This window comes from Ammodytes marinus, assembly GCF_949987685.1.
Source record: "Ammodytes marinus genome assembly, chromosome: 7".
In the NCBI taxonomy this organism is placed as follows: domain Eukaryota; kingdom Metazoa; phylum Chordata; class Actinopteri; order Uranoscopiformes; family Ammodytidae; genus Ammodytes; species Ammodytes marinus.
The window spans coordinates 5,753,955-5,770,351 of NC_137211.1; the positions used below are offsets into that span (position 1 = coordinate 5,753,955).

General features: G+C 40.8%; 1 protein-coding gene across 1 annotated transcript in view; it reads left to right on the forward strand.

Moving 5' to 3' along the window:
* The window catches only part of syt6a (synaptotagmin VIa), a gene marked incomplete at its 3' end in the record, with an annotated part of 63,382 nt that overhangs the window by 42,562 nt on the left and 4,423 nt on the right, over window positions 1-16,397 (forward strand). Inside the window, exons 2-3 of the mRNA XM_080031106.1 lie at window positions 7,446-7,854; window positions 9,436-9,997. Of these exons, the coding sequence (XP_079887232.1) occupies window positions 7,446-7,854; window positions 9,436-9,997 (971 nt within the window). The remainder of the gene's footprint in view (window positions 1-7,445; window positions 7,855-9,435; window positions 9,998-16,397) is intronic.

Consider the following 16,397-nt stretch of genomic DNA (forward strand, 5'->3'; position numbering starts at 1 on the left):
TGCAGGGTCACCCATACCACAGCACCCCTGGAGCGGTGCTGGGGTTAAGATGTAAGCCACCACTAGTTTTACAGGTAACACCCTAGAATCAGCGACATTACTGGTCAGCCACTCTTTCCTCTAGGCCATCCTACCAACCCGAACATACAATTTAATATACAATTTCAGTTATTACGTTATAACATGACCATCTTTATTATATTATAACATATACTGCTATATTTCCCTAGTGGCATCAAAAAGCTGCTGTACTCTGCCTAAGGCATGTTGAAACAACAGTAAAAATAATCGTCTATTTGATCTGTTTTTGTCTGTTTGTTTGTTCCGTCAAACAGACCTTTCCTTTTATCTTTATTGCCGATACAGCTTAATCCTCTAAGTGGGAGTTTACGCTGCAATTAAATTAAACTTTTAGTGAGCGGAAGAGAAACATCATTATCCATCCCCGCTACTTTGAGTGTTGACTCACTATTGGTAATCAGTGAATCTTGTTTACATGCCCTCTCTCTACACGCGGGAGAACTCGAAATTAAAGCCATCAATAAAAGACTAAGAACATTTCTAAATATTTGAATTGGATAACTAAAACATGTTTTTATGTTCGCCCCTAACATAAATTACAGAATTTCCTCGTAAACATAACCTTGATGTGGTGTGAAATTATAATTTCTCTCTCTCTCCACGCTTTTCAAATTCCTCCGCACACCTCCGGCTCATCTTTCCGGAGGCCTAAACTCCTCCTCGCATGTGGAGGGGCTTTGGATTTGAGGATGTGGAGGATTAAGGGATTTTCTGATTGCTCTGAAAAAGACACCATGGGATACAGAAAATCCAAAAATGGCTGAGGTACCCACATCAAGATTAGATGGGTATTATTCATCCCCTTAGGTAAAAGAAGACAGGAGATGCTCTGCTGAACGGCTTTGAAACAAGCGTGTTCACGATACGTTTACAATTTAAAGAGATTGTAGTAAACAACAAAGCCTATTCCATCCTGAAATCGGTTGTGCAAAATCCATGCGCCTTTTTCCCCCCATTTCAAGAAATGCCATTTCTCGTTTTTTCTAAAGTGTACAATTCCTGAACCAGTTTCATTTTCTCAGGAAATTGTGACCATTAATAACAACCCAACTGCACATGATCCTCTTACACTCAATATCTGGGATTAAATTACTTTTCAACTTCCTCGACCACGGATGCACCATGTGTTGCAAGAAAAGTCTATATCTGTGGGAAGCCGAACGGTGATAAACCAGAGGAGGAAAAATGAAATATAAAGAGACAGAGAGTAAACTTTCAACATTTCTTTTTCATCATAAATCCTTGCTCGCCCACATTAGCGTACTTTTTTGCGTGGAAATTTGAAATGTCATGTGTGACAAGTAGAGTTATTGTGTGCAACTGGGCATGGACAGCACTGGCAATTACCACCATCTGAACACATTAGCCTTAAGGTAAATTATTTCACGACACAGCAGTAGTATTTATTGCTATTGATCACCAAGGGTAGTTAGGGACTGTGTGGAAATTAATGGGGTGTTTCATGAGAGACAAACAAGAGCTATTCATATTTTCTTGATCCTTATACTAGGAAAGTTAAAGCACAAATAAGTTAAAGCAGAGTACAAAACTAAACCATCATTTCTCAATGGAACACTACTAATACTACAGCTCTGAGTTGGTTGAAAAACTGCCCCCAAACCGACTTTATAATGGTTTAAGCTGATTTGTCGTAAAGCTGTAAAAGGGTCTTAAACATACACATTATGGCTAAATACATGATTTGTGCTGTGGTAAGTATGCATCCTCGCCCATTGATCCATGTGGAAGGAATGGAAATTAAGTGGGGAAAATCAAGTCCAACTTGTCATGCTAGTTACCATCTCACTTTTATGTTGAATTTGAAAATGTTCTTTATTCACTGTAAAGGTGGGAATATGTCTTGGTAGACATAATGAGTTATCGCCTACAGTATACCTGGAAATATCCAGTGTATTCTTTTTTTCTCAAAACTGACAGATATTTTTAAACAACAATAAATCTGGTTTGACAATAAAGGACAAACTCCTCCCTAGATCTACCCCAAAAGTACAGACCTTTCTCCCTTTGGCAGAAAACAAATGACAAAATCCTAAGCATAATCATTTTCATACAGTCCCTTATGTGACAATAAAAACACTCTTCCCCTTGGCATAGCAAAGCCTTACTACATATAGCTTGTGTAAAGTAACTATCTCACCACAAACAGCGTTCACACACACACACACACGTATCTATGACCAGGGTCTATTATATCTCCGGTGGACTGGACTTTTCCTGCCGAAAGATTAATCAATTCATAACAGCAAACAAAGAGAGTGCATGCTCTCTAATGACGGAGTTACTATGGAAACCAGGTTAGATTTGAAAGCACTTGAAAGGCACAAAACAAAAGACAGAGAGAAAAAGCCCCTTCGGCTACACATTGCTCTGTGGCTCCACTTCAAAACAAAACCTTGATTAGATTTTATGCTATACCTCATAATCAGCTGATATATATCTATAGCCAAGCCCTGGTTTGGTTGGAACGTGGATTAATAAGAAACTCGCAATTTCGACTTCATGACTGAAACAAACAAAGATCGGGCAGAAATATTCAAAAACAGGGGTGAGAGCAGCCGTTGAGTTTGCTGGCTGCAGGGTTTGTTGAGGCAAGGCAAGTTTATTTATAAAGCACAATTCAGACACAAGGCCATTCAAAGTGCTTTACAGGGGCCAAGATTAAAATACATAATACACATTAGAAAAGTGAATGAATAGAAAGAAAACATGTAAAAGCTAATGAATAGAAATAGAGCATTTAAATACAATAAAATTGCAGGTTAAAATGCAAACAGAAAAGTCTTGAGGTACAATCTTGTGGGAAAAGATCGATTTTTAAAATACTGAATTAATCAATATATATAGATATCAAAGTTGGGTGTCTCAATAAGCTTTTACGAAAAGTCAAATTGAAAATAAATGTTCATAAATATCATAAAACTGCTTTTTTTTACTATCGGGACTGTGTGGGCGTGGTCACATCCAACGTTCTCCATGGCAACAGTCATTGTTTCTATATATGACGTTATAAAAGAAAAAACTTACCAAAGAACTTCCGCGATTGGTTCAAAATACTTAATGTGTCATAAGAACCAGACTATATCCGGCCTCATCTAAACCACATTTCTGTAAAGTTTATCAAACTTAAATGACAATATCTTTCATGTGGATTGATAAGTATGCCTCAACTCTTTTCAGCTGCTTACTTTCATGCAACTGACTCACCCAAATGACATAGAAGGGTTTTGTGGATTCAGGCTTTTCAGGCATTGATATTAAAACATGTAATACCCTTCTTTCACATGGCGATGACTCACTTCCCTTGGCCTTTGTACCTGGCTTAGAAACCCACCTGAAGGGGCTTTACAGTGAGATTAATTCAGCCTTTTGAAATATTGATCTTGAACGGTGTTGCCAGCATGACAGGACCAAGAAAAGACCGGTTTTGATTGACTGCAGGTTGGCCGATAGTCCACTCACTCCGCCGTGGCGTGGGCGTGATCATTAATGGTGCGCTAAACCTTGAGGTCAGTCTAGTCTCACGCTGTCAGAAGAGCTTGAGTCTGGAGGGAGTAATATGTTCAATGCAGCGCTGCTCCATTACCCCTCCGTCTGGTGAGGAAGAACAATGGCTTCTCTCTCTCTTTCTCTCTCTCTCTCTGTCTCACTAGCTCTGCATCATTAGCTCTCCCCTCTGCATACAGTAGGGATGGGCATTTTCAGTCATTTCAATATTTGTGTACTCTCATTACCCTATCGAGTATTCGAATGCTTGGGGGAAAAAAAATTATCGTATAAAGTAAAATAAATGAGGTTAGTCTGCTATATTTCCAGTAGTGTGCCACTCATGAGTACTGCGTGCTTAGGACAGTGGTCTTCAAATCTCAGTTATAAACTCATTGACAAGTGATTCTGCGTTTTCTTCGTACATCTATTCTGCTCGGCTTGTACTCTTGCTGGACAAACACCATCAGCTCGCTGCAGCCTTCACCTCACCCAAAAACTTAATGGAAGTATACAGTACATACACTAACCATTTTCGCATCAGTGGGCTAATCTAAATATAAACTCCTACTAAACTCGACTACTCGTACCCATCCCTAGCATACTGTACTCCTCTTCTTCTCAACACTAGATACAAAGAGGAGGACTTTAAAATTAGCAGCGTTTCAGCTTCAACACTTCTATTCTTGGAGCCATCATTGTTAAAAAAAATCACTTACTATGCTGTAGGCATTGCAGTGCTTGAGTTATCTCACTGACCTTGTCAAACACACCCAACAAGACATGGTGACAGCTGCGTGATTCAGATCAAACGATTGCCATTAGTTACAGTCATGGCGTCTGTCATAAAAAGGGGCAAAAGTTACCAAAATAACAGTCGTCTGGTGCAGCAGTGTCGTTTTTGGAGCTGCGATGCGAACAGAAAGGGTCAGGCAGCTACACAAACACTCATTATGTCTGTTCACACACTGTCATGTCTTACTGGTACAGTGCAGAGGGTTTTCAAGCAAGAAACAGCTTGATGGGAAATAGACAGGAACCAGGACGTTGGTTATTTTTAGTTTGAAGGGACTGATTTGGCCGTTTACCAACATGGCCACCAAATTTGGAGCTGACACACCGCTCTAAATAATGGAGGCTTTTATAGTCATTGTAAACTGACCGATTTCCACAAATTGCATCATAATTCGGACATTTGCTTAACTCTATGAAATCTGAACATACAGACACGATTCACATATTTTTAGGGCTATTGTGAATCATACTTTCAGAGGATTTCATTATCCATCTGAAAATGTTGTTCTATAATTCCAGAATGCTCTTTTTTATGTTTTACAGAGCTAGTTGTCTGTTGATCCACGGATATGTCTGAAATAAAATAAAAAATGAAATGAAAAAAAATGAAATGATATACTGCAAACAAAAAAATTGCTTATAGCTTAATTGGCATGCCTTGTATGGAGCCAGTATGATGTAAACAAATAAAGGGTTACATAATGTGGCTTAACTTGTAATCCTCTGCATAACTCACTGAATCCATAGTAGCATTACAAATCTTATTGACATCCCCCAAAGTATTATGGGAAATATAGTTACGACAGGATTATCCACCGAATAGAAGTTAAACAAACAATAATGACAGGATTTTAAAAAAAATCCCTCAAAGTCATAGTAAGCGATTCTGGAGAACACTTGTTGTCAAAATCACTTTTTGTGAAATTCAGTGAATATCTCCTCATGATCCGCTACCTGTCCATCCGCCCGTACACCTTAAATGCAAGTTCTTTTATTGTTGCACTATCAATATTTTTCTACGATAGTCTTCATTTTGTCTGGGGGGTCAAAGGGTCTCATAGTGTCTTTAGTGTATGTGTCACAATGAAGGATGCTACTGCAGCAGGAAAGGAAAAGGAAACAATATTTATATATCTGTATATTTTGGTGCACAGGGCAAGGTCTGCTTCTATTTGCGGTGATGGCGGATGAAGACTCTGCAAGTGACAGCCCAGTCAGGGCCAAGCTTTGCGGAGGGCTTGTGTTAAATTTCAGATGACATGTAGTGGCCAGTGCTGTGGACAGCTGAGAAATCCTCCTCAAGCAGAAATCCTCCAGAACTGAAGTCCTGTCCGCCGCTTGGCTCAGCTATGATTTCGACTTAGTGGACACTCCATTAAGTTTGATCACTGACATGAAAGCTATTCATTTGTGTTTAGAAAAAAAGTTGGTCTTTTTAGGTTTTTGGTCAAGAAAGGATTGACAAAAAGATATTTTCAAAATAAAATAATGAATGTTCAGTAGTTCAGTCTAGTGGTTGCACAACCTAGGAGTCAGGCCTCTTTATAGGTTACATACGTTTGAAGAGGAGAGGTTTTGTGAAACACGTTTTGGCTTTTCTTTTTCAATACTGGATAATTTTACCTCTTTTCATCCTGCTTTTTTGTAAGGGGTCACGAGCCAAAAGCATCAGCGGATAGCAAAGTGATGTATTTTATAAGCTTATCAAATGTTTTTATTATCATAAATATTTAATCGTATCTGTAAGTTACCAGCTGAGACTGTATCTAAATGAATACATTGGAGTAAAAAGTCCAGTATGTCCCTCTGAAATGAAGTAGAAGTACAAAGGTGACACACTGAAAATAGTCCAAATACCTCAAACTTGCACTTTCATACTTTTGAGTAAGTATGCCAGACTTTTGCTTGCAATGGAGTATTTTTTCACTACTACCGCAACCCTCCAAGACCAAAAGTTGTCAGATTTTCTATATAAATAATACATCTCAAGTATTCTCTTAAAAAACTAACCACCTGAAACCTCGCCTGCGGGTATCAGGTACTTGTCGATGCTCATATTTTTGCTGACAAGTATCGTTGAGCCAGGTAACTGCAAAATAAGCTACCACTTCAGTGTGCCTTGAAGCGGTTTGCTTGTATCTCTGGAGTGTTGTGTGGAGTTGTGACTACAGGGATCCTCCGAGAGCACGCTGAGCCGACCCTCAGTCTGAGTTATTGTAGATAAATCCAGGTAATCAGGGAGTGTGGAAGAGAGCACTCCAGCAAAACTTAGAAAATTGAATTCAACGCCGGACGAAATGTGTGGGAAGGGGGGCAGTATCGGCTGGTGAAACATAATTACTTTAAATCAAGAGCGGAGCGACTCTGGCAAGTGTCCCACGGGCAAAAGCCAGAGATACAGTATTATATGTTTTCTGCATTTGTTTACTTCCCCCTTTGGTGTGTATACTATGAATTGTTGGGGAGAGCTTGTTGTCAGCATTCTTGGTATGTCTCCAGGTCTCTGTATGTTCTGTATGCAGCTTGGTTTAGTTTGACTGGTACGTCGGATGCTTTGATCTGTGTTATGCTTAAAGCCCAAGAGAGGGGGCTTCTGACATGCACAATGCTGCTATTTCCATGTGGATTTTCCTAATTCAAATACATAATACTGTTTGCTATTTTTTTTCTTACCATTTGTCACAGTGTAATTACTTTCACCCATATAGCGGGTCTAGTCTCATGGAAAATGATCCATGTCTATGTGCCTGACTGCATAGAATACTAACATTTGAATTCAGTGTATGTTTATATAGGCTTTCTTTATCCCTAGCATCAACCGAAGACTAATGGCTGTTGCTTTAATATTTATGAGGCACATCTCCCAGTATAGGCCTACTTGCGCTATAGTGCGCTGTCCCTAGTCTTATATAAAATCCACTGATAAAGCAGCCTTGGCAAAAACATGTTCTAATAAACTCTCTCTCTCTGTCTCCCTCATTCCCTGCCCTCATCCCTTGTTAACACCATCTGTTTGTCCATATTGTGTGATCCTGTCATTCCTGGTCCCCGCCGCTCACTACCAGACGCTACATTCGGTCTCCTGCTTGGCGTGTTTGTGGTGTGCGGCCTGGCCTTGCTGGGCCTACTGACGTACATCTCCTGGAAGCTGTGCTGTTTTCCGTGGCTGACTAAGGCCCATTTCCTCCCCCCGAACCCCCTCCCCTCCCCGGGCTGCGGCCCCGAAGAGCACCGCCCTCTCCGGCCGGCGGCCTCGTCTCCCCCCTCCCTGCTGCCCAGTCCCCAGCTGCTCACCATGGCGACAGAGAAGGTGAAAGACCCCATGGGCTCCATGGGTTTCTTGGAGGCCGCGGTGAAGATAAGCCACACGTCGCCTGACATCCCCGCAGACGTGCAGCTCTCCATGCGGGAGCATTTCCTGCGCCGCACGCAACGCATGACGAGGCAGGCCACCGAGCCCGCTTCCTCCACTCGGTTAGTTTAGTTTTTCACTCAAGCACACTGACACACAGGCACAGACACACACACACACACAGTCAAGGACACACACGCACACAGATTGGCACGCACAAGCACACACACGTGTGTGTGCCTATACTTGTGAGGACACTCATTGCCATAACACATTCCCTAGAGAACCTTCCACTAACCTTAACTATCACAACTAAATGCCTACCCCTAACACTAACCTGAAACATACAACCTAATCTAAACCCTTAAACAGTCCTTTACAGAAGTAAAGACCATGCAAAATGTCCTCACTTTTCAAAAATATCCTCACTCTGATGGTTAGAGGTTAAAACTGGTCCTCACAAAGACGCCTGTACAAGTACACACACACACACACACACACACACACACACACACACACACACACACACACACACACGCACACACACGTATGAACAACTGATAATACTCGAGAAGACTGTGTGATGGGGTTATTCATGTGTGAATATGCTCAGGGGTTCAGTACATTCAAGCATGCATGCACACACAGGCCGAGTTTAAGACCCGACATCATGTAGTGTAGAAGGTCCATTAATCCAACATGAAATAAGGGGGGAAAATATGTGAAATCTGAAAATCTGATGTCACTGCTACCCATTGAGTCTTTCCAGAGACTAGGCACCAAATAGCCTTAATGTATCACTAATGAAGGAACAATTTCTCTCCATAAGCAATTTGGTATCTACAAAGTTAATTATAATAAATACTGTAACTCATGTTGCTTTCTGCCTCAAAGGCAACTCTTTGCAGGTCATAATGATAAGACTAATTATATGTGATGGCTTCTTTATGAGCATTAATGGAATAGAGTGGAAGACAAAAACATTTGCCATGGCAATGCTAGCAGAACTGCAAGTTGTTCACCATGTTAGTAAGTGAGCATTAGTAGTCCATTCTGCTTATTATGCAACTAGACTTTAAAAGCTATTTGTCCTCGGACTAAATCAGCAATAATTTCCATTAAGGGTCCTGACACTGCAAAACATCAGTCCTCAATGGTCTTCAAAACACATAGTTGTTTTTTCATGAATTTAGAGCAGTTTTACCTTGACTGGATTTTTATATTTTATATATTTTTCCCATTCATCATACAACATTCATATCAATCCCAGTGCAAAGCCGAGCAAAGTAAAACTGCATTTTTAATCAGTATTACAAGTGTGTTACAACATAGTGTCTGGAAAATATTAGTTTAGCTTGGGTTATGTTTTTTTTGCTGCATTTAAAAACAATATTAACGCCTGCCGTGGGCTTCTTGTTATTTTCTTCTTGAAAAGGAAATAGCTCAGCTTGCCCTTGGCTGTTGTCTTTGATCAATTGCGACTTTCACAGAAGACATGTGAGGTGACATAATCAGTCACCGTTTGTCAGCGCTAGTTCTTTCAGGTCAGCTTGGTGTGTCTTTGAATGTTTGTCCCCTCGATGTTAAAACCTCCTGGAGTTTCTCTGCTAGTCTTCACTACAGCGTTTTAACAAACAAAATAACACAAGCCATTCCTTGTCACTCTCTCCTTCTGTTTTCCTCTTGTCTCCTGTCTCCTGCAGGCACAACTCTTTCAAAAGACACCTGCCCAGACAGATGCAGGTGTCCAGTCTGGACCTTGGAAACGACTATTATCCGGACAAGGACGAGAAGCCCACCGGCATCGGTCGCATTCAGCCGGAGCTCTACCAACAGAAGGCCCTGGAATCGGAGGATTCGTCCAAGAAGAGCAGCAGCAAAAACTGTGGGTCCATTAACTTCTCCCTGAAGTACGACTATGAAAACGAGGCCCTGATAGTCAACATCATCAAGGCGCTGGACCTACCCGCCAAGGACTTATGTGGCACGTCCGACCCTTACGTGAAGATATACCTGCTGCCGGATCGCAAGAAGTTCCAAACACGCGTCCACCGGAAGACGCTCAACCCCACGTTCAGCGAGAGCTTCCAGTTCCCCGTGCCCTACGAGGAACTGGCGATAAGGAAACTCCATATGAGCGTTTTTGACTTTGATCGGTTTTCGCGGCACGATATGATCGGGGAGGTGGAGCTAGACAACTTGTTCGAGACGTCGGATCTCTCCAGGGAGACGGACATATGGAGGGAAATCCAATACGCCACAACTGTAAGAATCTATTGACTTATTCGGTTTTCTTCTAGATTGTCAATTTCGAATGACTGTTTGTATAAAGATGCTTAGATTCTTAATATATTCTATTATGACCTATGTCTCAGCTATACGGATGAGCTCGAGCAAACATTACAATCTGTATGAGTAACATTTTCAACCAGGGTCATAGCTATCAGTAAAAGCACATAGTTCATGTTTCAAAGTCATGTTCTGGAAAATTTGGAGGGTTTAGCCGGGCAGACACTGTACGTTAAGATCCTACAATAAGTCCAATATCTGTAAAGTCAGTTGTTGGTTGTTGAGGACACGGCCATCTTGGTTGAACAACCTTAATTGGAGGTGTTGTTCATTCAAAATATGGCAGCATTGTGTAAGTTTTTGATATTTAAGTTTGGTCTTCGAGTTTGGACTAAGAATATAGATAGCTCAGCACCAGGTCTGTTTCTGATGCAAAGTTACTCTGTTGTGTTACGTGAATGACTGGCAATCGTGTCTAGACTTGTCAAACTCTAGTATGAAGTGTGTGCGAGTGTGTGTGAAGGTAGACAAGTGATCGAAAGGCTGGCTGGCAGTGTGTTGTGAATTGGGGCTTACCTTAAGTTGACATCAGCGGATAGCTCGAGCAAGAGCACGAAGTGGCCATCCCAAGCAGTCTTCGTCAAAGGCTTAGTGGCCCACCATCAGCTAGCCAAAAGAACGAAGGAAAGTGACAATGTGAGCTACATTTCATATGTTGAGTGTGTCATGCCTCACTGTGATTGGCCCAGCTGTTTCAGAGCAATGAGAACATTGATATGACTGGCTTATTTATATCCCCATCTTTTGATCTAAAATCAATTTCAACTACAACTTCATACATGAGACAAAACAGCATGTGGCACGCTTGGAGATGCCAACACAGTCGGTGCAAACAAGACCTCCCACTGTGCTTGTGCTATTAAAAATGGGACCCAAAATGTCACTTCTTTTAGGTCAATGGTTAAAATAAGGGATTAAGTATTTATTCTACTGAATTTTCTTCCTGTCAGCTCAGAGAAGGCAGCATGTAGGGAATTACAATTTGGAGCACATAGGATTTAACAGTGATCACGAGGGTTAGGGTTAAATATAATATATTAAATATGTAAAATCCAAACACCAAGGAAAGATTTGGAGACCTTCTTTGAGTGTTGAGGGAGTTAAATTCCTGGCCCCAGCTTTGTAATGTGAATTGAATGATTACAAATACATCATAAAGCCACTACATTATTACGAATCAAATATCTCCTGCTTATTTATTCTACAAAAGCACAGTCATCACTTAATAATTTACATTGAGGGACTAGTTACAGTTCACATCACACACATAGGAGGATATATCTGACTCACAGCTTACTCATTGCAATTAGGTTAGTGTTAGCTTTGGTAATTGTCGAGGATGTCCAGGGGCTATTTTCAGGAACAAAACGTTCTTCGTCCACGGCACCATTCTAGGCACCTTGGAGCCCTCATGACTTTATCACCTCCACAAAGCACTTTTATCTGACAGCTCAGCCCCTCTCAAATTGAACTTAGGCTTCTTCAAGGGGTTGTTCAATAATCTCAACGTTATTGCTTAGGAGGCAGAAAAGCAAGCAGGACCTCTCCTTGGCACACAAACTTTATTGAACCACCAAATGATTTTATGACAAAATCGCTTGCTCACATTAAATTCAAGATTGGCAACATAGAAGAATGGGCCCAGATGGGGGTTAAGGGTCAGAAGAAACAAAGGGAGGTCTTTAATTTAAGTCTTGGGTAAGAAGTATAGACACTACTTAAAAAACATGCGTGCACACACGCAAACACACACACACACACACACACACACACACACACACACACACACACACACACACACACACACACACACACACACACACACACACACACACACACACACACACACAGTGCTGCCTAATGAGTGGAAGAGATGCCAGTAGCCTACTGAGCAGACTATAGGAGGGGTGAATGAAGAGAGCCAGTAGCTTATCTCAGTTCACAGATCAAGTAGAGATTTTCATCAATAACACCAACTTATACAGGCAGTACTTACTTAGCAGGACACCCATATACTTACTGACCTTGGACTATTCCTCATGCATGTCCGATCTGAATTACAAGTGTTTTGGGAATGTTTTAACATACTAATCAGTGCCCATGAATAGAAGAGAATGTTTTTCATGTGTGACTAAATACCAAGAGGTAATCATTCTTTGTAATAAAGAATCCCTAGTGTATATCAATTATAGCAATACAAATGTTAATACAGGAAATTACAAAAGAGTAATGGATCTGACAGTGGATTTTTAAGAGTCTACAGCCTTGCTAACTAGCAGCTCTTAATCACAGAGGTGCTAGAGCTAAATGCTAATGTCAGCAGACTCACATTGACAATGCTGACAGGCTGATATTTAGAAGGTTACATATTTATCATTTTCGCCATCTTAGTTGAGTGTGTAAGCATGCTAACATATGCAAATTAGCACTCAATTCCACTGTGTTTAAAACTCTACATCAGGGGTGTCAAACTCATTTTCACAAAGTGACACTCTACTAAATGAAAATCACACTTAGGGCCAGACATGTAGTTTACTGACTATACTTCTTTTTTTTTGAATAAATAAATTAAGAAATATATTTCACTGAAAAGCCAGGAATATCAACCTAATCTTAGCACTAGAGGAAAAGTCAGATGTGTCACCAACATCTTTATGAAACATCTTCAAGATGAGTGAAAAATTCATCCAGTCAGCATGCTTTCTCCTCTGGGAATCAACAACGTCTGTACAAACTTTTCATGGCTATTCATCACATAGTTGTTTTACTAGATCAGGGGTGTCAAACTCATTTTGGTTCGAGGGCCACATACAGCCTCTCTGATCTCAAGTGGGCCGGACCAGTACAATAATGGCAAAATAACGTACATCAACTCCAAATCTCTAGCTTTGTTTTTCAGTAATATGCTGTATCACTCAGTCTACATTTGTAACCTACATTATCACGGATCACAAGGGATCTCTGTACCCCCCAGGAAATGTCTTAGTAAAGGTTGCTGCTGGCCATGGGAATAGGAGGTGCGGCGCGCAGCGCCGCAGCAAAAATTTGGGGGGTATTTTGCTCAAAGATGCCAATACGCACTAATGAAATAAACAACTGTTTATTTGAATACACAAATACAACAGGCACTGACGTTACAGTTGTCCAATTTTGTTTACTATATGTACAGGGACACATTTTGTGCAAACATGCAGACAGTACAAAATAAAATTTAATAAAAGTGCAACTTCTACTGTTTTGATTTATTTTTAAATACAGAGGTTATTGGTTGTTTTGGAATTCGTTTTTCCCAATTTAAAACATAAAAATAAAGCAGCATGGAAAATTAGGAAATAAATCTTGTAGGCCTACACTAGCATGCTCCTGCTCGTTTCGCACGTGCAGAGCCGCGGACACATCGCGCTTGCTAGTACATTAATTGTTCAGCACTAAAAATAAAAATTGTTTTATTTATTTTTTATTTTTTTGGTTTTTACTTTGCCATAAAGCACTGGAGGAAACATTAATAGCGGTGAAGCAAGATTGCCATTTACCATTTCCCACGTTGCTAAAATGTGCTTTTTTTTTTATTTAGGCTGCCCCCTAGCGGCTGGAGTGAGCATTTTGGTTATTTCTTTAAAAATTCATATCTCCTCACAGGAATGGGCTAGAGACTTACTTTTTTTTTTTGAAATGCTCATAAATGTGTGCTCTACAAGTCGCGGGCCGGATTAAATCATCTTGCGGGCCGCATCCGGCCCGCGGGCCGTATGTTTGACACCACTGTACTAGATACTTCAGTCTAGGCTCAAAGTGGTTGAGTGACCCTAACGTCCGATCGACTGACTGACACTACGGTCCCAGGAGCCATTCATGCCCCTAGTGCGGCTAAACCAGGATTAATGCAGTGCACTGAGATGATACCGACTGACACCAAAACAGCCTGTGTTTCCACAAGGACAATTGAAAGTGCCACCGCATGCCTTTAAAACACTTGACATTTCCACCGTGCTCTCACATAATGGCTGAACCTTTGACACCCCTTCAAAGACAAATCCTTCACTTTCCGACGGAGAAGACAAAGTCGCAGCTGTAGCCTATAGTGTGAAGAGACATGATGACTGAAGCACTCAAGACGGATGTGTTGTTGAGATTTGCCAATCAGTGGGGTTCTAATCCAGCTCGTTGAGAGAGATTAAAACGGTCTGGGTGACTTTAATACTCTTTCTAAGATGAGGCAAAGAACTCACCCACATGAAACAAATAACACGACTTGAGACTATTAGCGCAGTAGGGACTTGTCTCTACACAAGTGAAAGTCAATACTGTAGGTGGGTTTCAGGTTGTGTTTGGTACATTTTGTCTCAGTATAGAATCAGGGTGGAAATCCTTAAAATAAAGATGATATGGTCACTGAAATCAGGTCGGATGACCACCTTTCACCAAACGACTGAGATTACGGGCGAGCGCCACAACTCCAGCAAGACTCTCAGTCCGACATTGTAAATTTGTCTGCGACTGTCAAATCGCGTGAGAAGTCGTGTAGTATGAGCCCAGCATTAACTACATTTTGTGTCAGTAGAGGAAGCATTATAATATGAGGGATCTTGGTGATACAAGTCTCTAAAAAAGATGAATTCTTTCGTTGATGGTGTGGGTAATTGGGCTTCATTATGTTGAAGTAACCGAGCTGCACATTTTAATATCCCTCTTTGTTTGGTTTTAATTTACTGTCTAGAAGTGATGACGATCATCCGGAATCATAATTCTAAATTATGTTCTCTTTGATAACATAATGAAAAACTCCAGTGAGCGCATTGCAATCATGGTTGTTTGGAAAATGAATCATAGGGTTGATCGGGAGGTCAGCCATACAGTCAGAAATAATGCCAACATGTTTCAAGGAGATACTGACAGCTGAGTAACCCCAAGGAGTTGAAATGAAGCCCAGTTGTTCAGTTTTTCTTGTTCACTTGAATAGCTTTTCGACTGTTGGCAGAAAGAGGCCAGTGGCAGCTTCAACTTTTACTTGTTTGTTTTTTGTTCACAGGTGCATCAGAGTGTGAAGGAAAGGCTCAGATGACACTTTCTGTTTTCAAGAAGGATGATTCATATTTTTACTCTTACAACTTCGTCATTGAGAAATGCTATTGCGTGTCTGTTTTGTTATTGGCTTTCTTGCCAACAGTTCGATGAGAAAATCGACTTTGTGTCTGTGGATGAACTTTTGCGCTAGAGCCCCTAGGTGATTAGCTTAGCTTAAAGACTCAAGTTCAAAGTTGCAGTCGGACTACAATCACATTGTAATTGTATGCCTGCAACCGCATATATATGCTCTGTTAGTCATTTGTCCATTGTTGTCCATTTGGAAAAAAAAACAGACACGTATTTGTTATACTATCTTGTTTCAAGAAGGCCTAGTTTGGCATTAATGTGACAGAATACCATTCAGGTTTATCTTTATGTAGTTGCAGACCTTATTTTGATACTGCCAATCAAATGTTGCATACAGCCTTTCATAGGCAGAGCAAATGGTCACACTGAGTCAGCCACACAACACAAGAGCCACAGACTCTAAACCTTACCTTTCCAGCTAGAGCTTCCTTTCTCTCTGTTTTCCAAACATGAACACATGTTGTCCAGCAGTGTAGTTTGTTGAACAAGCCGCCAGCCACTGGGGAGAACCGCTAACACCAGCATGCAGCCCGCTGAATCGCTAATTAGCTGCTCAGCTGCAGCACATTAAACAGCATGTAAATGTACCTGCAAATGTCACTTAGGTCCACATCCATGCTGTGGTGATTCCTATTCTGTAATACCAGACAACGATTGGTGGTTTTACTACTTCTACATTATTCTGCATTATGTTTTGTTCTTCTAAGGTCAACTTTGTTCTGAACTTTGAAAGCAAGTAATCAAGACAGTGCTGACCTTAGAGGGAACAGTGAGACCCACAATGCAGTAGCCTATGCTGTTCTAGCTTATTAGCTGCGTTGGACAGTCAACTTTTAGTTAACCTTTTCTGGTGAAACATGAACTGCTTTACAAAGGAGCAGTTGTTTCCAGAGAGATACAAGACATTGATCAAAGTCACTTTTTTTTCAAAATCAGGAAATATATCCTTACAATCCGCTACCTCTCTGTAACGTGTGCACTGAAAAAATTCAGTGTTAATGCACAGCCTAGGCATCGTAAACAGATATGTTGCTAGCTACTGTGGGCCACTTTGGTTACATACCTGTTTATAGAGCCTAGGCTGTGTATATACACCTGCTTTTTCCACCAATGCACACAGTATGTATGGGAAGCAAATTGTGAGGAAGTACTAACTGATTTT